We start from the raw sequence: 25,190 nt of genomic DNA on the forward strand, positions 1-25,190 counted from the left end.
CCATCAAAAATTATTTAGAAATCTAGAAAACACAAGGGAACAGGAAACATTGAAAGGACTGAGTTTATACAATCTAAAGAAGGTAAGATAAAGGTGTGACAGGTATCAGGAATTGTAAAATGCTGGTGCAAGAAAGAAATACTCTAGTGAGGAAGCAGCACTCTTGAATTTCAGACAGGCAAATTTGGGCCAGGTGCTAGGAAAAAGTTTTGAATAGTAAGACCAGAGAAGTACTGAAACATGACTTATGGGGGCTTGTGAATCTCTATTACTAAAGGTTTTTTAAAAATAGATGAGAAAAATTGTGAGAAATAGCTAAACTAGAGCTGATCTGGCCTCCCTAGGTAATAAGATGGACTTGCTGGATGATCCCTCCTGTCTCTGTTACCTTTCTTTTTCAATCATCAAATGTACATCCCAAGGCTCCAATTCCATGTGTTTTCACACTTTTCCCTCAAGTTTAGCTTTCAGGAGGAAGCAGTTGCTCTCCCATGTTAACAACTAGACTTTCTACTAGTTTTACAGAGGCATGCTCAGAAGAATCCAGATACTAGACACATATGCAAGGCAAGCACCAGTTGTCATAGATGGTTGTTAAAAAGTGGAGCATCATTACCAAAATTAACATTGCTGATTTGTGTTTAGCCATTCCATTGTATTCACTTAAATGCCTCATTTAGAAATCTGTTCTGGCTTTTATATTCTTTTAATTAATTAAATTATTTGCAGCATAGTCTGAAATTTTTGGAGTCTCTGAGCCACAGGAGAGAAAAAGTAGTTCTAATGTATGGGTTTCCCCGTTTTGATCCCCAGTAGGGTCCAGTGAATAACAGTCAGTTTTATTATTCATTATGCATTATTCATCATGCCATCTCTTTTTATGACTCTGAAGTGATTTGTATGCTGTTGTAGAAGGTAGAGCCCTATTGTCTGTCAATGTACATGTTGCTTGGATTTCTCATTTTATTTGCAGAAATAATAAAAATTCTGCATCTTGTAGTTCTTGGTCAAAAAGTTCCATTATCCTCTTCTGGAACATGGTCTTATATGAAGATAAAGCATACCAAGCACATCTAGTCTATTATTATTTAAATCATTCCTCTCTATTATTGGTTTTGAATATTTATTAGTTTTTTGACAACCTCTTTCATTATTCATAAAGGGTAGCCACACAGTTTGATGAAAAAAGCAGTACAATGAAACCTTATTTTGCATAGCTGGCTTCTTTCATAGAAAATGTTCTCCAGTGCTTTCTCTCTTTTTTTTTTTTTTTTTTTTTAACAAAAGACCTGCAAGGTGCTGGGAACCTCTGTCATGTTTCTTGCAACGTTTCCATCCTATTGGTTTCAGTGGGAGAGGAAACCACCCGGAACCTCACCACCCTATGTGCTCTAGCATGGTTAGGGATGAAATAACAAATACCCTCCAGGAGAAATTGAAATGAAACGGCAAAGGTCAGGAAAGAAAGATCTCTTTTCCTGTAAGATATGGAAAACATATGAAGAATTACTGATGTAGAGAGAAAGAGAATGGAAGGTTGTTTTAGGTGATTTATGGGGCTTTCTTTCGAAGCCCACAAGACTCCAAGGAAATAAGGACAATTGCCATACTGACCGCAGTACCTGAATCTCAAGGATCTGACTGGAGTCAGCATCGAATGCTTCACAGGAAGGCATAAAACCCCCCAGTAAGCAGACTGGGGAAGGACTATGTTCATGTACAAGGTCTCGTCCTCATCTCTAATACGTGTAGGTTTGCTTAAACCCTGAGTTATAAAGTTTAGTGTCTTATTCTGAAACAAAGTACTCTTTAGACATCTTGGTAGGTATTTAATCTCAACAGCATTTTGTGTCAGCGATCTCTTAGTCTGATAGTACAGCTTTCATGTAGATGGAATATTTTGTTTATTGCTTTTGAATTTGACATGTTCTACCTTCGTTGACTCTCCCCTTTTTCTTGTTTTATATTTTTGACTCATGGCTTGCTGTCCTCAACTGGCATTACTATGACAACTACTAAAAATTAGAATATCTTTTGACCAACTGCCTTGTTTTTACTAAATCCTCCACTTCGTCTCTGCCAGACTACATAGTGAATTTGGCATTTTAATGTATCTGACTTCTTGTTTAATTGCAGCAGTCTCTTGTGTGAGACAAGTCCTTCGCCAAGACAGCCTGCTTAAAATCTGAAATATAAAATGGGCTTCAGGAAGGGTCAATTTCTGTGTTAATATTGTAGATCAGTGTGAAGCTTGCTTGATTCTGAAGAGCCTGAGCTTAAAAAACCGTGATAGTCCAGTGTAGGATTATTGACCAATTTCTTTTTTGTTTCCAGCTGAGCTGCCAGGATCATCTGCAATCAAGCTCTCCTCTTTGCGTGATCTTCCAGCTCAGCTGCAAGAATTGTACCAGCAGGGCTTTGTCTTGGCTGCTGTCCACCCTTTCGTGCAACCAACTGATGAAAAAGAGAAAACTCCCCAGGAACAAATCTTCAGGGCTGTGCTTATCAAGAAAACAGAAAGGTAAAGCACTTCCAATGAACTGGGATAAAAATAGACAATGTGATTTCCTGCTGAGTTTTGACCTACATCAGGAAATTACAGCAGAGTTTACTGTGCAAGACTTGATTTTTTTTTTTTTTCTTTTTTTCTTTGGGCTTGAATAAGCTTAACATGTTCTTCATCTTTACAATTCATCTGCAGTTTGGCAGATGACTCGGAGAATAAAAAGCTGAAATGTGGTCCATATTTTGGGATGCATTGTCGTGAGAGGGAAACAAACAAGCCCTGCGCCTGACAATTTGTGATGATGGTCCTGTTGGTACCCTTTAAGAGTTTATTAGATTAAATTAAGACAGAAGAAATGTTTGCTTAGAAAAGGCATACTTATGGTTACAGTTAATGCAATTAATTTGAGAACTGCAGTACTAATGCATACTTCTTAAATTTATGCCTAGACTTTAGGCTCATCTTTCCTCTAAACAATACAAGTTCATTTAATTTTTCAGTGGGTGGAAACTCCCTAAATAAAAAGATGACTCCCCTATTTTGTTTAGTCTCTTAAAATGTATTAGGAGTGTTTTATGTAATCAAAGTCTGAAGATGAATAAACAAACAGGAATAATGTTCTTTTATGTTTTAATCTGGATTTAAAAAAAAATAATCAATAGAATGTGCTCCTAAGTAGCCCAGAAGAAAATTAGAATGTGAATATTCATAAACATATTTATGATTTTTAATTAATGATTTAAAACATAATTTAATGTTATCTGACCGCTCACAACTCTCTAGCTAGCTGTGTTGTTGCAGCCCTTCTGTACGGTTTTCCTACGTTAGTTGCATTCCCCAGTCCACCCCTTCTTACAGTGACCTGTACTGAAGGCTGGGGATAACTAAACCTCTATTTGTCAATCCTCTCTCTTTATGCTGACGCTTGAAAGAAAGGATGTAACTGTTTTAGATACCTTTTTAAAACTGAAGTAAAACCACTATTCAATTTGCTACAGCCTGGTAATCAATCGGTAGCAATTATAGATGGGGTTGAACTTCAGTCTGTGACCTAAGGAGAAAGTTTTGCATTTCATTAGCAAATATATGTGGGCGTTGGGGGTCACAGGCAACTTTAGTTTCTAAAATAACTCTCAGTTTACCTTGTCTTGCTTTTAGTTTTATTACTACAGAGCTTCATGCTGGCTTGCCTGATATTATTGTTTAAAGGGTTTCCATTCCATAAAACGTTTGGCTGAACAATGGATTTCCTGAGTAATGCTGGGCTGAGCTTGCCTGGTTTTGGGGCCTTGCTTTCCCTGCCTGCGGAATACCCTGCTGCAAATAATGAAAGTATTTACATGCATAAGTTGGCAATGTTAAGTAAGCGCTTAAGCACTTCTGCTGGACTGGGGTCCAAGGGTTCAGCATCATCCAGGACTAAGCTGTGAAGACATCAGGGGGAAGCAGCACCCTTCTCAGCAGAGCGATCTTCTCTTCAAGCCAGAGCGCTCCGTGTGTCACTGCTGTCTTGTACCGTATCCAGTAGTTTACATCTGTGCAGAATGATTCTGAAAGAGTACAAAATCTTAATTGCCTACTCACTCACTTGGGTGCCAGTGTTTCACACACTCTAGACAGCTGTAAATGACTGTACAAAATTGAAGACAGCAGAGAGTCTTGAACCAATTAGATTTCCTTTTACATTCACACTCCATTTCTTTGCATTCTCTTATCTGTCACTTCTGACTGCCTAGGGAAGCGGAAGAGACTCGGTGCAGCGGGAAAAAACAGAGAAGTACCAGAAAGGGAAATGACATCAGTTTGGTGTTTCATGTAGTAGTTTAAATGTTCCTGAGTTTGGCTGAGAGAATGGGAGAAGCTGTGAAGTTCCTTCCATAGTGTGTGGGTGCAATGAGTGTTTGCATTGCCAAGTGCAATGAAGGCAGGTGGGTGTTGCAGATTTTAGATGACTATGGCCTGCATAGAGATTATCACATTCCACTGACAGCGGGGGCGAAAACAAAAATGCAACAGGAGGAAAAAAAAAAAAAAGACATACTGTTATTTTTTTTTATTAACCATTCTTGTTACACTGTCAATTTTACTTTTTTTTTTTTTTTTTTTTTTTTTTTTTTTTTTCCCCACTGAGGACTATCAGGTCTCTGGCAGTTGTAGGCTGTCTCTATATAAAACAGTTGAAGTCTTGGGTCACGGTTAAGGTCTGCTTAGTATTTGTGTTGATCGGATGAGTGTTTATTTCTGTCATAAGATTTTAGGAGTGTAAGTAGTCCAGGTACCGTTGTAGGATCGTTAGTAACATTATTTATGCTTTGATGTACAAAGTGGTCCCCTGCTGTTTTCCGTAATGGTGGTGCCAGGCGTTCATGGGGAGCCAAGGAGTCATAAAAAGCTCTGTGCCTTGGTGTGGGGCCCACTCTGCAAAAAACCTGAGGCTGTAGCTCCTTTTTTACTGCAGGTGTTTTACCATGGATGGCTCCAGTGCTACATGCTTCATATGTCAGCTGTCTGGCAGGTGCCGGGTACATATATCTCACCTTGCTATTTTTGTTGCCTGAATGGAACAGAAATGAAACTGTTGTATTAGTGCCTCTTTAGTACAGCAATATCAATTCTGTGTATACAGAGACAGAACTGAACTCTTGTATTGGTCTTTAATCGGTGTTGCATCTTTATATGTCGGTTTTTTTGTTTTAAAATGAATACTGTTGACTCGTATTTTGAGGGCTTAGTGTTACAGCACTGCCTCTCAAAAGGTAAGAAGAGGCTATACTGGCTGCAGCACATGTCGTGTGTCAGGAACCACATGCTGCTGCTGTCACCGAGACTTGCAGTACCTTAGTTTGTTGAAGAGTAAAATGGAAGAAATAGCACTTAGACATATTATGCGTTAAAACTCATGAAAAAAGTACCTATTAGTGTTGTTACTCCGATTTTGCTTTCGTCCTGGAGTTTTAAAGTACTCACTGTAAATTTGCGGTGTCATTGTACATTTAAGGTGACTTTTAAAGTTACTACAACGGTTTTGTGTTTGATCTGCACTGATATGTACATGCCTTCATTATCTTAGCTGTCTAATGATTTCTGGTAAATAAGGAAGTGGAAGTCATTCCTGCTCTAGGACATTTAAAGAAACACATTCCTAACGTATATGGAAGCTGTAAATATTGAAAAGCAAGGTTTGTTCCTTGGAAATGTTAGGGAGAATATGAAAATAAAGGACAGATTTATTTTTGAAACATCTACACTTTTTGCAGTGCAAACAATTGTATTAAGTTCAATTAAAGTAAATGAAGTCATGTAGGAGTGTTTAATTCTTTAGAGGCACTTGGCATGAAGGTAGTTTACCAAGTAGCTGAAGGACTCTGCCATTGCTCTTATTAAATTGAATGTAATAAATTTTAAATATTTCTGTAGCACCTAATTGCATTGTGGACACTAGCCAGTTGATTTGGTTTGGAAGTTGAATAGAATAAGTCAGATAAGAGAATAATAACTTCAATGTTCCGGTGGATACTTTCTATCTCTAAATTTCAATGGACATCTTAATTAAAAAGCAATTGGCTTTTACTGTCGGTGCTGTATACTTGAGTTTCTCAGAGAACACATAAAATAATATGCAAAGAAAAATCTTCAAGCCCAGGTTTTTAGGGCTTTTTTTTTTTTTGGCTGAAGGCTCCAGGTGTGCAGTATAGTCCCTGGCCTCCTGGTTTGCATTGGTTCACACTTGAGAAAAGTTGGTTCACACTGATTTATGCTTGAAGACAAGAATCTCAGGAAGGGGGATGTATGGTGGTACCCTGGAAAGCATGAACATGTGACAGCACGTCTCTCCTGGTGGAAGGGACAGGGGAAGGTCTGTGCATTTGGAAAGTTCTGGCTAACCAAGATAAGGAGAGTAGCATGGATTTCATGTATGTTCCCCCAAGGAACAGAGATGGTTAGGTCTTCTTGCATGTAATGACCTTTCTTTCTTTGCCTTTTTATTTCCATACTCACTAGTTTTTAATATAAGACACCTAAAACAGAGATTTTTATGTGCATTACTATTTTGGAGAGCTTGTGGCTGAAGAAATTGCAGTCAGCCTTTGAACAAAATTGTAATAAAATCATAGCACAAAACTGCTCTAATTTATTCCCAGTGCCCCGTAGTGTCACTCCCCTGTCTGGTATCTTAAAGATTCTAAATTTAATGTCCATTAAAATGTTTTGATTTCTCTTTCTAAATACTGTGCACTAGAAAACAAGTTCCATTCTCTTCCAGTAGGAAAGAGACATGGTCCAGGCTCATAAACGGTCTGCTTAGAGCATCTGCAAATATGTCAGAACTATCCTATTTCACCACAGGAGAGTGGCAGGGGATATAAATTGAATTCCAAAGAGGTCTGTCTTTCTGTTGTTCCATCTATCTCCTAGGACATACCCTTCTACAGATTTTGCCTCCAATCAGTAAAGCAATCGGCAGGGAAACATTAGTAGACTAAGTAGTATAATTTAAGAGTAATTTTTTTTTAGAGTAGACTTCTATGTTTACCTCAAGCAACTTTGCAGCTGTTTTCCCTTTCTGTAAAATAATGAGGTGTCAGGTGTTCCAGTGATTCATTTGATGAGATGATTCTGATTCTATTTCTATAATTTCCCTATACCAATTAATCCCGATGAAATGTAAACTGTCATCACTAGGCCAAAAATAATTGTATTTATCTGCAAAAGAATTTGACAGAGTGAGTTCAAAAGTTTAATAGTAAAACAGGATTTTTACAGGGTTGGGGTTTTTTTTGTTGGTATGCAATGTTAATTCCAAGTGGTTTCAATTAATGGCATCTTCTGAGATACAGCTAAATTTTTGTGTCCTTTGTGTCATTTTAAAGTCTGGATTTACAGAAAATTTAGAAAATGGGTTTATAGAAAACGTAAAGTGGCGTGGTGTAAATGCAAAAGACTGAAATGGCTTAAACATGCAATGTGAAATGACTTAAACAAAACAGTAGTCATTGTATTGCTTCTTTGATGCTATGTTTGTATTTCCATTTGTCAGTGTCCACTTGGTATTTGCTTAATTATGTTAACTGGAGGGGAAATTCTGTTCTTTCACACCTGAAAAACCAACTCTCTCACTCTTTTTCCAGTCATACTAAACTCCCCTCGTAATATAGCAGTGAACAGCCCTTCCCATGAATAAAAGGAAACCTGTATTGTACTAAGGAATGGATGAAATATGAAAAGACATAATTATGTAGGGAAGAAGCAGCAGCCCCCATAAGTGTTATGCTTTGTGAAGTCTTGGTTTGGTCCTCTGGCATTTGGATTTGCACATTTGCCTTCCAGAGGCAAAGGAAAATGTTTCTAAAACATTCTCACACCTTCTAGCCCCCAAAAGCTTTTCTTCTGTTCAAGCTTTTTTGCTAGTCACTGGAAACAGGGAGTTCTTCCTCTGGCTTTCTGTGGAATTTAGTGCATAGAGCCTTGAGCCATGACTGGTGCCTCTGCCTAGCAAGTCTGTCTTTGAGTTTGTGATGGATATTTCTATGTGAAAATTTCACGCTCTATGTGAAAATTTTTCATGCCACGTTTGACCTTCAGTGGCACATCCCTGTATAAAATGCACACAGTGGCCTGGAGCTTTCTTGGAGTGCGCGCTCTGCCTCATCAGCTGCGCCCCCTGCTCCGATGTCATTTGCAAACTTGGCAAGAGGCACACCTTGTCCCCTCCTCTGTGGCATCGATGAACATGTTCAACGTGACATGTCCCTGGTTGCAGACCCCTGGATGGGGACTCCACTAGTCACTGGCCTCCAGATGGGGCATCACCATTAACCATGGAACTGTTTTCACTCCTCTGGTTTTCCAGCCTATAGTATCCTAACTTGCATACAAGAATAGTGTGGGAGCCAGTGCCAAACCTCTTGCTAAAATTGCCTCCAATGACAGCCACTTGCGTCCCTCCACTCTTCCACAAACCCGCTCGTTTTAACACCAGAGGCCATCAGGTTAGTCAGGTATGATCTACCCTTGCTACACCTGTGCTGACTGTTCCCAGTCCCCTTCTCCTTCACCCCTGAAATGTGCTACAGAAGACCCCTAGGACCTCCAGCTGAAGGAAGGTGTTTTACAATGACACAATCTGACAAAAAATGTCAGTGATCTACTGTAGTGCTGCTGTGCTTGCTTGAGTTGATGAAAGTAGATACTTTGCATTGGTACAATGTATTTTTAATGTAAATGTAAACGCGTGTGTGTGTGTATGTGTATCTATTTGGTTTTCACATAGGATTTAATCTTGAAGACGTCAAATGTCAGACTTTGTCTTCATCAGCGTTAGGATCATACACATTTTGTGTGCAAATGCAGCGTGTGTTGTTGCTCTCAGCAGGCTGATTTCAGCTTGCTGAAAAAATAATATTTATTCCATACCCAAGAGTCAACAGATATCTTCCTTTAGCTCGAGGGACAATGGCTTGAGTTTTTAAAGCTTGTTATTTGTTTCAAGTTCAAAGAAATACATATTTCCTCACAATAACTTCTAACATTCACCCAAAATAAATGTTCTTTCATCTGTGTTCTCAAAATTATAAACACTGCACGTTAAAGATGCCTATGTATCCATATGTGCCTGCACTTTTCTCAAGAAACTCTATAGACAGACATTAAAAAAAGTTTATAAAAATTTACTAACAAATAATATATATTCCAGTGACAAAGTTTCCTATATGAGAAAATTCCTAGTAAAGAAAATGTTTAGGTAATAAAGTTAAAACAGTGTCACGTGGATTAGAGATGAGGTTGTCATAATACAATATACCTGCTTTTATTTTTATAAAACCCTGGGTGTTTGTTGGGTGGGCATCATAAAACCTTTGCGTTTTTAATTTTTGCCTTCTTGGTTTTCAGATACTCTAGTTTTACTAGGTTTTTAACCTGAAATTATCCAGATACCAACCGTTCTGGTTAATCATCTGGATGTGGGCTTGGTTTTTTGTAACGTAGATCAGTTTGTTGTAAAAGTACAGTTGCATTTTGAACTGTAGAGCTGTTCCTACATAGTGGAAAATCTCAAAACTGCACTTATATTCTTAGCATAACCTTAATCAAATAGTCATTTTGGAGAGTCTGCACAGCTTACAAGTGTGCTTATTGGCTTGCCGAGTTTATGGGCATGGAGAACATCGGGAAGATTAGGACCAAATGTTGGCTCCCTCATTTCCTTCTTGTATCTGAAAAGGATTGGAAATCCAGTTTGTAACAGACACTGAGTTGTCAGCTTTAATAGTTACTGTGTAAGTTACTGGTACTCTACAGCCGGTTATGGTTTATCTACCATGAAATGGCGCTTAACTGCAAACAGCTGTGCAGGAAATGACAGCCTACTGAAACAACCATCGTAAAATATTTTTGGCCAGTGAACTCCCCATTATAAATGAATATCTTATTTATTCTATGTATTTTCTTCTTCTTTAGTGGCACTAGAGGTCCTATTTAGGATTCAAGATGCCACTGTCTTTAAGTCTGTGGTACTCAGCCTTTTCTGTAATGCTTGAGGGTGCCCTCCTCCCCTGGGCTGCAAACGCCGTCCCCCTGTACAGCACCAGGCTGATGTTCCCTCTCAGCTCTTCGCAACACCATGGTTAAGATGGCCATGGTGGTCACTGAGGGTACCTACGGTGACAGAAAAATCCTTCTTCAGAAAAATCAATGGAGAGAAACAAATGATGAAGTCTTTAATGAAGAAAAACATAGCTGAGGGTGTATAAGATACAGTGAATTTTTCTGTCAGTCTCCACGATTAACCAGTGGTTTGTCCTCTTCTGGGGCGGCAGGCAGGAGACTGCCCTTCCCCACTGTAGGTGAAGTGCTGGTGGTGTTTGCACTGTCCCTTCTGTTCCCTCAGGTATCGCAAAATGTGTCGTAGTGAGCACAAGGTGTTGTAATGTGTCAGGGTGTACCAGCTTCTCTGGTTTGTCTTCGTTTCCAACACGAGTGCAGCATTACTGTGTCCAGTTGTGCTTCTTTCAGAGCTGGGCCATTTCTAATTAACCCAGGGATTTTTTTATTAAAGGAACAAAGGTAATTAAAATAACTCGAATATTTGCAGACAATGAAGGGGGGAAGATTCAGTTTTCCAACCTAGGAGGAGGGAAGGAAGAGGAAGAAGTCACTGACTGTACATCCAGAAGAAAAGGAAGATCTTTCAAACTGTTGGGGCTTATACATTTTTGTAACTAAACTTATCTCAGCATTTCTATTTTTCTTGCTTTTGTTGAGAAATTGTATATGATGGGAAAGTGGAAACGAAAACCATTGTTTTAATTTTAAAATATATTACATATTGGACCCCCAGTAACTTCCAGAGATATAAAACTGATAACCCAATAAGCCGTACTCTGGAGTCTCTTATTTCTCAAATGATTACTCTCGGTCCTTCTTCAGAAGAGAACGGGGGATGCAAGTGCAGGGACAGGACTGAAGCAGGAGATCTGAGCTCTACTCTTGACTTTTCCTCTGACTTCTGTGATCTTGATAGATGTGCATATTTGGGGGGTCCTAATTCATAGTCTGGAAGGAAAGTGGTCCCGAAAGTAGTCCCATTAAATGAATAAACCCAAAACTATAATAATTTCTGTTCAGTATAGAATTTACCTGTAGTTATATTTAGCTAATTCTCTATGTTTATGCTAATAATATTCAAAGGGGTTGAGAGACTTCTGTGATCTTTGTGAAATACTTTATGATTCATATCTGAAATGTATTGTTTATTGTATAGAGGCTGGAAAGAATTTCTTGCCCACCTGGATTTACTCAGAAAATTATTTTGTGGTCTGTGACATCCACAGCTATTTATTATTTTCATACGAAAAACTATGACTTTTGTTTTTGACAGAATAGGCTCTTAGATTTTTCTACCAGTATAGACAAAGACTTGCTTTTAACATATCTGGACATGTTTTACTTGAAAGCATGGAAAATTCTTTTTGGTAGTATAAAGTACTTCTGTTGGAAGGTTTTAACTAAAGATTCTGTAGCCTTCAGTAGGATCTGTTACGTGTGTTCTGTAAAATAATGTTCCTAACAGGGTGCCGTGGTATTTGATGGAATTTCTTTCATGAGCCCTAGTGAAGTTTAGAGGAAGAATTCACTGTCTCCTGTTTCCTTAAATATTCACAAGCAGCAAGTGTATTTCAAAGTAAGTGCTAGTTAAAGGAGAAAAAATAAACAGGTCATTTTAAGCAGTTGCAGCAAGAATCACTGTATTTTTATGGATATAATCTGTATCACAGATAACTCTTACTCCTTTCAAAGAAGCTGGGAATGGGTCCTCCAAAAACTGCAGAAAATCAGAGCCCAGGGAGCCATTGAGGGGGAGAGGGGGAATTAGGAGACAGTGGTTCAAGGGCAAGCTTCACTCTTCCTTATACCTGTGTAAACCTCACCAATATATGTGGGGCCCAGAGCATCTGTCAGCTCATTGCACTGGAACCCGCTTTCTGCGTGTTCTGAGTTGCGTCACCTCTGCATCTCCTTGATACCAGGTTGACAAAGTGTTTCTTGGACAGATAAAGAAATTTGGAAGTCCCCAAGACATTCCACCATCCGCAGTCATTGGTATGATTTCTTTCCCTAGCAATTAAGTGAGATGCTGTAGCTGCTGCTTGTCAGAACTGTGTTGAGCTCAATGGAGTCAATGTACCGGGGCTGAAGTTCTGTCTAAAGTTTAGCTTTCCGTGAGAAATGTTTATAAAGGACGTGTCTGGGTATCCAGTGTTAACAACAGAAACTAATTCTTTTTTTCCTGTCTGCCTGTTTAGGTCTTCAAAAGCTGATGTCCATAGTGAAGGATATGTCTTGGAGGTAGAATGCTGCTCCTCTTTAAACCAACTTTCAGACAAAAAGGAGATACCTGATTTTATTAAGAAAGTGAGTAAAAAAAAAAACCACACAACAAAACACTTTTTGGTTTTGCACTATATATAAAACAGTATGATTTTGCACTATAATTATTGCTTCTAGTTCTGTCAGTCTGACAATAGGAATATGTGTACACTTTGTGCAGTTGAAACACTGCAGTAGAATTAGGTGTTTTGTGATTTTAAATATCTGAAGGGCAATTATGTTTATTGAGAGAAAAATAATATTTGATCATATTATTATAGAAACTGACTACAGGAGAATGACCTCTCTCAGATTATATTAATTAGGTCACCAGTGTAGAAGACAGTCCTGTAATAGACATTTTAAGTTGAAACAATATATATAATTTCTGGTTTAGTGTCAAAATATCCTGTTGGATAGTACTGTAGCTAAAAGACCTATTAACTCCCAGAATCCCCCAGATTACTTAAGTTTTGTTTCATTATCACATGATGTTAGTAATTAGAAATGGTACTGGTAAGCTAAAACCCTTTGTCATCCAGAATAGTGTGGCTTTCAATGAACTTTTCTATATGCTGGGGTATTGAAGAGAGACCTGCAATTGTTTATTTGTCGCCTTCTTTTTAAAATTATTTTTGATGCTGTAATATTCTGCCAGACTGGAAATTAGCAGGTTATGTCCATTTTAGTGAAGAGAGATTCATTGTGCATGTTTCAAATTTTGCAGCATCTGTTGTGTCCTATCACATGTTATAAAAACTAGCATTAAATACTATATTTACTTGGCCACATGGTGCAAGGATAGTGTGAGTAGGCATACTCTTCTAGCTTTAATCCATCTTGCAGTGATAATAGTTCAGAAAATTCTGTAAAACAAATTTCATCACAGGCTGTGTGAGCTTGATAGGGACTCAGCTCGACAGACTACGCTCATGTTCAATCTTTCCTTTTTACTGTGAATTGTAAAAACTGGATTAAAAATAATGCAGCTATGACTATATGATCGTCATCATCATACTTAAAGATATACAGATTTTGGTATCAGAACAAACAAAAAGTTTTCTGAACACTTAAGATTGAAAAGTTGGAGTCCAGATTGACTTCAGGTTTTAATGTGGTATTGCACTACTATTCTGATGCTATCTTGGACTCTTACAGTATATTCACACTTAAACAAAGCTGGTGTATTATTGTGTATCAGTTTCAACATGTTTGATTTTGTTCTTCAGTTCTTTCAGTCAGAGTAGAAATAAAGGCTTATCTGTCACAACTGGTAGCAAAATTTTGCATCATTGCAACAGAAAATTTCCTTGCATTTGTAACTTCAGGAAGAGTATGGCTAACATGAAAACAAAATGACAATCTAGGAGTCATCTTATTTCCATAAACATCCAGTTCTGAGACTCTTTAGAATGCTTTTCTAGATACGGCAAAGTTTCTGTTGGTAGAAGCCATTTGATTATGGGGTTATGAATATGCCTTTTTGAAAGATAATAATTTAAATTTTAATAGCCGAAACGTATATTTACTGTTTCTCTGTAGGCTGAGTATGTGTCTCATCCTCAGATGTTTTTTGATGTAGAGGAATTTGAAGTTCTTTGAAGCTGTTGCTGTCAAGTGTGTGGTGTGTCACTGTCTATATCTGATTAAACGCATTGTGAAAGTCTCAACACTTTTATGTAAATCTAACTCGGCGAAACAGGACTTGTTTGGGAGTAGGGATTAATCGTCATATTAACTAATTTGTCTGAGCAACAAAAATGTCCGTTTCTTTTAAGGGCATATAAACCAGATGTTTACAAAAAAAAAAGAAAAATAAAGGCTGTTCTTCAAGGAAAGTAGTAACAAAAAGCTGTTAGAGGGGGCAATCACTTGCTTTTAAAAAAGAACAACCCTATAATTCCTCTCAAACTGTGGAATACAATTGAAGTTAATAGAGTGCTGTAATTGAATAGGCAAATTCTTGATCACAGAGCTTTTCGTAACAGAGGCTTTTAGCACAGGTTTACCATCTTACTGCATTGCAAATTACTATGTTTAAAAAAAAAAAAGATACCAGATAGAGTAGCCATATTTTCAAAACAAATAACAAGTCAAAATTTTCTCGGTGAATTTACTAGAAAAAAACCCACTCTATCCTGGAAAAACTAATTTTTAATATTTTATTATGCACAGATGAGCAAGTATTGTTTACATGGAGTTTGAACAAGGATGCAATTTTAGTGACTACTTTTCTCAATTGACTTTTTGTTGCATTGAAAATGTCTGTCATATTGAATATTAACTGCTTGCTTCTGGCAAACATAAAACAATTCTGCAGTGCCATGCAGCATGGGTAATCTCTTTTCTTCTTCTGTAACTCCATATAAATGTTTAAGAGTAATGAAGTAGAAACAAGGATGTTATTTCACCTAGCGAATGCTTCTTGCTCACTGAAACAAAGTGCCTCAGTACAATGTTGACTGTAAACCATTTAAAAAATGACAAAGACTCGCTGGTCAAACCTGTGTTCTGTTGCTGAGATCCTTCTGTGCTTTAGGACTCGGTCCCAATTCTTTACTCTCTTCTGTAAATTTTGGCCACTACTGTGGCTTCTGACCGTGGTTAAGAGCCATGGAAGACAGGAGGCAGTTAAGTATTGGGGACATAATGTTGCATAGAATACACTCTTCCTGTAGCTTAATGTTGTGTTGACATCACCCCGTTGTTTGTTCTTTCACATCAATGTGGATCTGTTGCGGCTCAGCCTGTCCTAAAGAGTTCCAACCATCCCATGGTCTCTTTGTCACATAATTCCTGGGCAATGAAAGAAGTAACTTAACTGTTGTGTATGTACTTACTGCTGTATTGGTATTAGCACTCCTGTCTTTAGCTCTCAGGCAAAACAGAAATTAAAGATTTGCTCATTTGCTTTTTAATGAGCAAAGCTAACTTCTGAACTTCTGATCGCTGTGGCTCAGATCATTCTGAAGTTGTTGTAAGTCAGAGATGTTACTTCTAAGATACCGTGTTTTGTAAGACTTTGACTTGCGTCTCATGTAAAATAGGGTAGCCTTTAATTACTTCCTTAGTTGCTCTTTATTTCTGTGTATTCTATTATCGTTTTTTTCATCTGAGAGTGTTCTCCTGAATCTGCTGAGACAAGTAAGGGAAGGAGAAGCTAGGCTGACATCCCAAGAAAAGTTATTTTGGATACGCAGTCATATATGAATGCCAAATATGTTTCTCATTACCTGTTTTCCACATCAGTTACGTGCTGTAGAAGAACTGTAACAGGCACAAGGTTTTACTCCTGTGTTCACATCTTTGTGGTGTTGGTGAAAGGTTAGGAAATGGAGGCTAATTTCTGTACCGTTTCTTCCCAATTCTGACTTCTAAAATTTAGGAAGCACATTTTTGTATCCTTAGTTGCCTGCAGAATAATGCTCTTTCAGAACTAAATTCTTGTATGTTAACATGTTTTCAGTTTGAGCCCATTGCAGAGTTCATATTTCTTGTCCCTCGTCGACTCGTTATCCTTCCCTAGGGAAGTATGTTAAACATGGAAAAGCGTTTAAAAATGCAGCAGTTTAACTGAAACCCAAATGCTGGCATCTTCAGTTTGTGTTTTTGACTAGACGAGGACCCCTCTCCCTGCTGATCTGTCCTTACTTGACTCAGAATCGAGTCTAATTTCTTCCAACAAACCTAAGGCCGTACAGATGGATAATTGGTTTTGCATTTTCAGACGTGGACCAGTTCAGCTCGGAACACTACTGCCATCTTGAAAACACCTATGTGGTGTTTATCTTGGGATGAAATCTGCCATATGAGAGTCCATCAGATCTGCTCGTTGCTGTTCCCTCTGTTCATAGTCTTGGTGAAGTTCAGTGAGCATACAAATGCCAACACCAGCAGTAGCTCCAGAGCTGCCAGTAACTTGTCACTTCCTTAAGTGGTCCTCTGAACAACTTCCATATAGTCCAAAGCACCTTAGAAATAATCTGGACTCCTGCAGATGTAGTGACTTGGCCTGTAAGTTTGACATTTATTTTACAGTTATAGCATTGTTGGGCCAAGGAAGTGATGGTACCTCTCAGACTTAAGTGAGTTGGGATCCCAGGGAGGAATATGCCAACGAAACACAGTGCAAGGACACTGACACCCATGTACTTGTTCTAGAGCTGGCGTCTGAAACGGTAACTCCCAGTTCTTCCTGGTACAAAGGCAAGTTGCATGGGGAATGGGACTATTCTGAAAGAAAGGCCATACAATACTAACACTTGTATGAAGAATTCACATCCTGCGTTGAAATATGGTTCTACCGTATTTGAGCCGTGTTGCCAGTTTTATGGAATATATGGTATCAACTGGTATTTACTGGAATTTTTCTAAATGTCTTTTAAAAAAAGAAAATATTATCAGGAATAGAACTGGCATGAGGAATTAGTACATTTCGAGTGTTGGTTTGTGCACTCGACATTCATAGACGTGACTACCGACAAGTTCAAACTGTAGTTGAACTTACTCAGTGTAGTCCTGAAAGGCAAGACGTTTCTTGGAGGGGTTGGATTCTCCTGCCTGTTCCCTGCCCTCTCTCCTTTGGAGGAGACAACAGGCAGGAACCTGTCTGAGTGGTTGGGTAAGGGATGGCTACACTCTCCGACCAACCGCAAGTCAGCCTTGCTGCGTGTTTCTGCATATGGACATTTTTATCAAACTACTGAGATACTTCTTTTCCTGGTCTTGTGGGGTTTTTTCCTCCATTCTTCTGTAGCTGTTTTGGTGTTATCAAGAGAACTGCTGTATTAGTTCATGCGCGTTGTTTTCTGGAGAGTCATCTGTGTTACGGCATTAATTGGTGAAATATTTTTATATTAGTATTGCTGTTAAAAGACAGGTTAATTCTCCAGCTTCTCTTAAGGTAGAAGCAGGGTTGGAGTATTTACGAGGACTTCTGTTTCTCCTATAAAATAAAACCCGAGTACCTATATGATGAATTCTCAAGAGCTTTTCAAATATCTTCCATAGATGTTCCTACTCAAGGGAGTGATTCAGACCAGACTTGGCTCTTCACTTATTTCCTACGTATTTACTTATATCAGAATGAACATTTGTCTTATATGATCAAAACAAGGGACTTCACATATCCATATGTTGTGTGAAAGCAATATTAAATGATTTTGAACTCTCAGCTTCTGAGTTTTGAAACTCAGAACAGCATCTAACTATGAAACAGTAAGAAAATGAGAAATATGTCAGAAAAAATTTGTCCATGATAGTGTGTACTTTTTATATAAGTATATATTATTTGTGTTTGTAACAGTATGGCAAGCAAATGAAGTCTGCAATTCCCTAAAAAAAAAAGTGAAAACTACTAATCTTGTCATTTTTTTTACTTCTATTTATAATTAAGAAAAATACTGGTTTTTTATATAACTGTTCCAGTATTTCTTGCATTCTTGTCTCTTTTTGTTTGTCTTATTCTTCGTTTCTTAATTTTTGCATTGAGATTTCTTTAGAAGGAACAAAGAGATGCAGCTTATGTGCTCTGAAGAGCACTAGACTGACTGTTGGATTTCATGACTCTGTGGCTGCAGTCCTACGAAGATCTCTCCTGTGAAGTCTCCGATTGCTCTGTTGGTGTCAAGGTTCCTTAGGCGGTTATTGTAATCCTAAGCATTATTCTTTACTTTAAATATGTTTTAGCTGGCCTGTTCAGAAGTTTCTTGCAGGGTATGCAGTCAGAGCAGGTGGCAGTACAAGCTGGAAGAGGGGAAAAAATTGAGTCTTTTAATATTGCTCAGAGGATCATTCTTCAAATGAATAAGCAGTTTAAATTTACTTTTGTGGCTAGAAAATGACCCCTCTAGAGTACTGTTTATTACCTAGGATTACTTATCTAGATGTGATCTCAACCTCTTCTAAAATCATTTCCATCCTTAAAACAAACCCAAAAAATCCCACCCCAAAACCTTCACTCTCCAGGGTATTTGCAAAAGAACAATACAACATTTATTTCTTTAGTACATTGTAATGGAAACCATTGCTGAGCACTTAGTGGACTGCTTTGTTTTCTGCATGTTTTCAATGCAGACAGAGCCTCTATTTTATTTTTAAGTATTTGGATCTTAGAAGTAGATACGGTCACAAAGCAGAAGTTGAAACTCAACATCAATGGTTCAGCTGTTTATGATCTGCTGTGATAATATTTATTAAAGTGCATTTTGTTAACATTTTGTAAGTGTATATATAACAAGAGATGGTAAAAAATAGCATATTCTGTATTTTAAACAGCCTGGTGTGAAGGGAAACATCTGTTCCTGGTTAAGCTTCTTTCAACTTCTGTTCGACTAAGCCCTATAAGAGCAGTGTTGATATATATCTTCCATGAACATTGCAAAACTATTTTCAGGACTCTCCCAGGAGCTTGGTTGTGCTTTTATAATCCTTTGCCCCCAGCAACTTTCAGAGTCATCTTCTTGACCAAGATAAAAATAGATGTTATAAAGTATGCAGTTGATGTTTTTAATGATACCACTTCTGCCTGATGGGAAAAATAACGTTTTTAATAACAATAAATATGATAATATTTTATGCTGTGCTAAAATAAAATATGGGCAAATTTTTCAAATTGTAATTTTGGCTACAAGTAACAGATGGCTTGATGAAACAATGTGATTTTCAAGAAACACTCCTTGGTTTATATAAAGTGTTCCCTGCAAATTAAATGTGAAGTCTGTAAGTTTGAGACTGGATTCTTGATTTTTAGAATATTCCTGTTGTCTTGAACCTTTTAATTTTTTGTTTTCATTGCTTAGGATAGAGATGGACTAAACTGATGTCCCAGTTTGCATCACATTAGTGCTAGTTGATCACAAATAAGTGACTGCTTTCTCATGTTCTCCAACGAACACTGCATTGTGTTCATCCAGCTGAAACAATTGTTCGATACAACACTCAACTGTCCATCTCTATAAATCTTTATTTTCCCCTTGCTTGTGTTCACCTACTAGTGTAGGAGTTTCTCTCAAAAGATTCATGCAGAAGACATGGTCTGCATTTTGGAAATGCCTGTTCTCTAGAGCAAGTGCATGGGATGGAGTTTGTACAGACTTTTTGACAGTTCTAGTCTGTCTAATATATCTAGTATTTGGATTGAGTGGGCATAGCTGGCTGCTCTGTAGCAGTTTATCTCGGGTCTAAAACAATTTTTAGGGAATAAATCCTAAGTGATGTGAGTAAATTCAGGAATTCTTTTAAGAGTTTAATGATGTGAGTAAATTCAGGAATTCTTTTAAGAGTTTAGGGCAAGGATGGGAGGGTGCAGGTATGTTTTTGGGCAGGTACCACAGTCAGTGAACCTTTGTAGCCTATGTCCAGCAATGTTTGCCCTTTGCCAGTTCTGTGAAGGAACAGATGCTTAAATAAGATAATTTGGGAAGAATCATCACACCCAAGACTGTAGAGGATGAGACAGTGTGGTATCATGAGCTGTTATCTAGTGAGATATGCTGAAAGGAACGAATGTACTTGCACGGTGCTGCACTACATGTTTAGTATGGTTATATTGTTCTCAGGAATGACTGTACACCTAATGCAAGCTGAAAAGGACTTTCAAGTTGTTGCTCTTGTACCTGCCTTGGCTGCAGTAGCAGGAGACATATAGCTTGCAGCGCTGTCTTAAGAGCCTCTCTTCTATTTTACTCAGCATAGCAGTTAAGTTGCAGTAGCAACTTGCTTCGCTGTGATTCTCCTTGTAGCTTTCATTTCCCTTTTGCAGAAGCTACTACCAATGGGTGTGTTATAAAACGGCAAAGTTTGCTTTCTTTTCCGCGTTCAGTGACTTGTTGCGCTCTACTACAAATACAACAAGAGCTTAAAGTCTCAAGTCAATGGTCGTGTTGAATGGGCTGTGTCTGTGTACTGCAAAGATGGAAAGTCAGCATAGATCTGTTTCTTCAAGAAACTGATTTGGTTTTAGACTTTTGGGGGTTTTTTTTGAACTCTGTTATCTTCTTTTGGATCTGTCTGCTTCATTGTAGTAGTCTTCTCTAAAGTTCTGAATGATAGAAGTCTGGTCAAGGTTTTCATTGAAAGTATTGATACAAACACTGTCAACAGCACCGCTTAAAGCATGACTCTTTGGTTTGGGATTATGGTAGCATTTTCCAAGGCATCCCTCCAGTGTTTTATCCCTGATGGCTGTTTTAAAGTAATTGACAGTGAAAATACTTGGTAATTTGAAAGCCTAAATGCAGGCTTGGATTTGACTTTCTACAAGCTACATTTGTATCTACTTACCTATCTCAAATTCAGAACTGGTGAGTGTAAACTGGAAAAAGTAAAAAATGCATGGGAAGCACAGGCCTAAGTGACAGAGCATCCTTGTCAGAAAGGTTGCGTGGTTTGGAAATCTGCGAGCAGTGAAACAGAGTCTCAGAGTAATAGGACAGAGAAGTGATTAGTAGTTGCTCCTTTGCTGGTTGATTAGTAGAATTACCTTTTTTGGTAATGTAGTGTGAGATGCAAAAACGCCAAAGTCACAAAAGCTTTGAGTTGTTCAGAAGGCCTAAACGCTTCCCTCAGAACATGGGTTAAGCTTAGCTGGTTTTAAAGTAAGCCGTAAACTTTTGCTGACTGTAGCTGTCTTCTCAGGAAGGGGCATGCGAGACCTACAGAAAGTATCAGAAGCAAGCTAAAAGCCTGTCTTAATTTTAAACATCTGTTTTCAGAAATGGAAAACTAGAAGGGGTGTGCGCAATATTTGTGATGAAACATGTACCGCTAAATATTAATGAAGGAGGACATAGTTGGAAGACTGTAGTCTTGAACATCCTTTTCCAGTTCCAACTGCTGGCATGTAGTGCATAGTGTTCTCCTCAAACCACAGGATCATGTTCTTTGCATGAAGAACCGTGGTGCTGTGTCTGTTGTCAAAGGCAATTTGCTTGAATCCTAAAGGAAGGTAGAAAAATAGTGGTCTTATTTGGGTACACGTTAGGAGATCTAACGCCTCTAAGATTGTTCTTTTAAAAACAACCAAATAAACAGACAGACAAGCATTTCTTTTTATTGGCTAAGAAAGTTTTTGCTTGGTTTAAATAGATAGCTCTGAGCAAAATTAACCAGCTATTGTTTCAAAGGCCATATGTTTGGCCGTCAGTAGGACTAAGTAGCAGTCTTTCCCTTAGTTCACTGCAGAGCTAACTAAATGCATCTGACCATTGGAACATCAGTTCAGGGCTCCTAGAGAATGTTGTCCTTTCTCCAAGCACATTTTTGCTGTGTGTGCTCTCTGTAAATTTTCTGTTGTTTTTATATTGGCAGCAGTCCCCTTTGCTGGTTTGCTACAACATTCTTTCAGTATTTTGTTATATCGTGAGCCATACAGCAAACCTATTAATGAGATGTTCAGTCCTAATGCCTACGTTTTGAAGGTGGGTTTTTTCCAGGTGATCAGGAAGTGTAAGGCTTGAGACTGTTTAGGACTGCTATAAACTGGAATGCTCTGATGACATCAGAGAAACGGCTTTTCCTCTGGATGCATCCCAAAAATGTCCAGCTCCTGGCATACAAGAGTTAAGAGAAATTCCTAAACTTGTCTTATTAAATCAATTGTTTGAAAACCCTTATCCGAAAGAGGGGTCATCATTATTAAATTGCTGCGTGTTATTTCTCATATTTTATTGATGTGGGTGGAATACTGTCCTGAGCTCGTGGGAAGTGTTTGATTTGCTGTGTGCCATCCCATGAAAGAAATGTACAGAAGTTTCCTGTAAGCAATTACTGAAGCGGACAAAAAGTACATGATTCTGTTCAGCATGATATCTCTGTCCTTGAACTTCGGTATTTATAAGTGGTGCCTTCATGCCTGCTATGAACAGGAGGTTATTACAGAGCTGATAATGCAATAAGAAACACAGAATCACAAACAAGACGTGGACTGTATGATGTACTTGCCAAGTGTCTTTATTCTAAATAGATTTGAAAAGAAAACCTCTCTGTGGCTGTTCAAAATGAGCTTTCAACCTGGAATCTCTGCATGTCTTTCATGGCTGTGAGGCCTGTAGTTTAAAAACAAAAAAAAAAACCCACCAGAAAAGAGGATTTCATCATTCGGTGTGGTTTTAAAGATCTTTAAATGAGATTGTCAGCCATTTTCTAATTAGATAGGGAGCCTTCAAGAGAACCAGAAGTATTTAAAAAGATGGGGCATAGATTTGCAACATCAACATAATGTTTTCTGACACCGCTTTGTGCTGCTGCTGGTTCCTTTTTTCCAAATGCGGTATAAAAATAGTGCTCAGTCCGTTCTGAAATAAACAATAACACTCCACAAATGTTAAGAATGTTAACACAAGTGCCCCAGCTAAAATTCAATTAAGGTAGTGACATCAGGGTTGGACACAGGGCTTGTCCTTATTCCTGCCAGAGTTTAGTGGGAGATTTGATATTTGTTTCACAGTTAGCAAAGGCTACATCTGTCATTTCTTTTTTCCCCTCAGGAAAAATGCCAGGTTTCTAATCAGACAAATTATAGGGACGACATTAAATTCTTTAACTGCCTCAGCCCTCTGTACCTATGAAATTTCACCCCGTCTTTAAGCAGGTTCTATTTTTAAACTGGCGTAAATCAAATTTGTGGCAAGCCAGTTATAAATGAATTTGGACGTACCCACTTGGGAGTTTATCCAGATTGAAATAAATGAGTTAAATTCTGCTTCTGATGTTGAACAATGACATCTTTTGTGATGGAGACCTTTTCTTGTATTTGTGGTTGATATCATCCAAGCAGCACTTTATGAGGCAATAAAAATGTTTCTGTTCCTGTCTGGGGAAAGAATCAAAGAACATTTTTTAAAAAAAATAATTATTGGAATTCCCCTTTTAAAATTTTCCCAAGATGTAAAGAGAAAGTATGTAGCATGTTTAAACTACAAAAAAGGTCAGTAAAACAGTTGAAATTAGTATGTAAGGGCCTTTTTAATCTAGCTTTTTTTCTGATGCAGTAAGTGGTAGAGATGTAGTTCTGGTTTTTATGCTTTTTCCTCTCATTTAGTCGTACAGCGTAGTATGACAAGGACCTTTGTTAGTACCCTTGTTAGTCCTCTAAACTGGCACATGAAGACAAGTGATTGTGTAGCATTTCTCTGATCTGAAATACGTTTTGGGTGACCCTGTCAGAGTAGCATCACGTTCTTCCCATTCAGTTCAACTTTACCACTGCTTTCTCCCCTGCATTTCTCTCTTGCTGATTACCAACACCACATATCTGCCAAGGTATTTTCCCAAAAGGCTGACGCAGACAGGATCTGTCTGTGTGTATCAGCAAGGATACTTCAAGGGGTCCAAAACCTACAGGTGGCTTGTAGAAACAGCCCTTTTGCCATGTGTAGCTTCTGGACACGACCTGTCTAGGTGCTGAGGTTTGGGCTTGTTTTAAGGCTGGGATTTTGAGTTTTATCATTCAGATATTTGATTTTTCAAACACAGGAAATGGGAACGTGTACTGGATGGCATAATTCACTCTGGCTGTGAAGGCACCTAAAATTTTGTACAATTTAAGCTCTCAACAGGATACTGAAAAATCAAATTGTCCTTGTTTGTAGTTTGAAAATGTGCAAGCTTTTTACTTTATTTATTATAACAGCTAGCCTCTTCATGGTTTTGTGGAAAGTTGGAAGGCAGGACTATGTCTGCTGATACATCACTTTGCTGTTCTTTGCACTGTTGACGTAATATTTCCTGCTAAATTGACTTTCTTGAAAAAAATGAGATGCTTGGTTCTGTCTTATGTAATAGGGAAAATTTGAAATATAGGTTTAAGTAAGATTTTGTATTCTGCATGCTATGGATTAATTTGTTGGGAAAGGGCTTTGAAGATACAGTCTTTCTAATCTTTCTGCTAAACTATTAGGCTAATACGCCTTAGACTATCATTCAGTCCTTAGTTTCTCCTATTTCCATTCTGAGAACAAGAGTCTCAGAAGAAAAACCTCGCCATCAGGTATTCCGTAGAACAAACACATTTTTTTGAGTGAGCCAAGACTGTAAAACATCGCTACAATAGCTGTGAAAGCTGTTCTCATCCAAATCACAGCGTGGGAGAGTCTGTTATAGATTGACAAGCAGCAGTCTTTATTGACCAAGACCAATAAAATCACTACATATGTACTATCCTCAAACTCTTAACAGTTGCATACTAGTTAAACTTCTATAATTAGCTGCCCTCCAACCTACTAAACAAATGTAGTGGTGTGTCTGTAGATTAGTGATGAGAGATGAACTGAATTTGCAACTCTGTTACTTACTGTATAAAAAAATATTTTTAAAGTTACAACAAGGAGTCAGGATCATTAGGCATATGATGAATGCATCTGTCAGTGACACTCACTTTAAACCTTTCTGAGCAAGCTAGTTAATAACATGTTTTGTAGAATTCATTTGATCAGAATAATGCTAGTAGTATTTTTATTTGGAGGTTATTGTCCTTTTTAGTAATGAGCTTGAAGTCAGCATCCCCTGTTTGCCAGGCTAAACACCTGTGAAAACTATTGCCTTGTTCCCTGGAGAGCTCTGTTCAAATTCCTGTGATCACAAAATCAAGAGTTAATTTAACATGGAAAATGTAATAGTGGTTTGGAAAAGGAAGTGCTTGTTGTAGATCAGGTATCATCTGTTGGTTTATGTGTTCAGAACAGTAACCACGTTACCAGGAAGCAGATGATTCATTTTAAAAAAATAAATAAATACATTCTGGGTAGGGAAGATGCAGAAAAATAAGCTTTACCTGAAATAAAAAAAATAAAATAAAATAGTTGTACAAATTTCTATT

General features: G+C 38.0%; 1 protein-coding gene across 1 annotated transcript in view; it reads left to right on the forward strand.

The window, feature by feature from the left end:
• The window catches only part of RFTN1 (raftlin, lipid raft linker 1), a 95,388-nt gene that overhangs the window by 38,089 nt on the left and 32,109 nt on the right, over positions 1-25,190 (forward strand). Inside the window, exons 3-4 of the mRNA XM_037384860.1 lie at positions 2,335-2,521; positions 12,310-12,418. Coding sequence (XP_037240757.1) covers positions 2,335-2,521; positions 12,310-12,418 — 296 coding nt within the window. The remainder of the gene's footprint in view (positions 1-2,334; positions 2,522-12,309; positions 12,419-25,190) is intronic.

Source organism: Falco rusticolus, chromosome 4 (assembly GCF_015220075.1).
Source record: "Falco rusticolus isolate bFalRus1 chromosome 4, bFalRus1.pri, whole genome shotgun sequence".
NCBI classification, from domain to species: domain Eukaryota; kingdom Metazoa; phylum Chordata; class Aves; order Falconiformes; family Falconidae; genus Falco; species Falco rusticolus.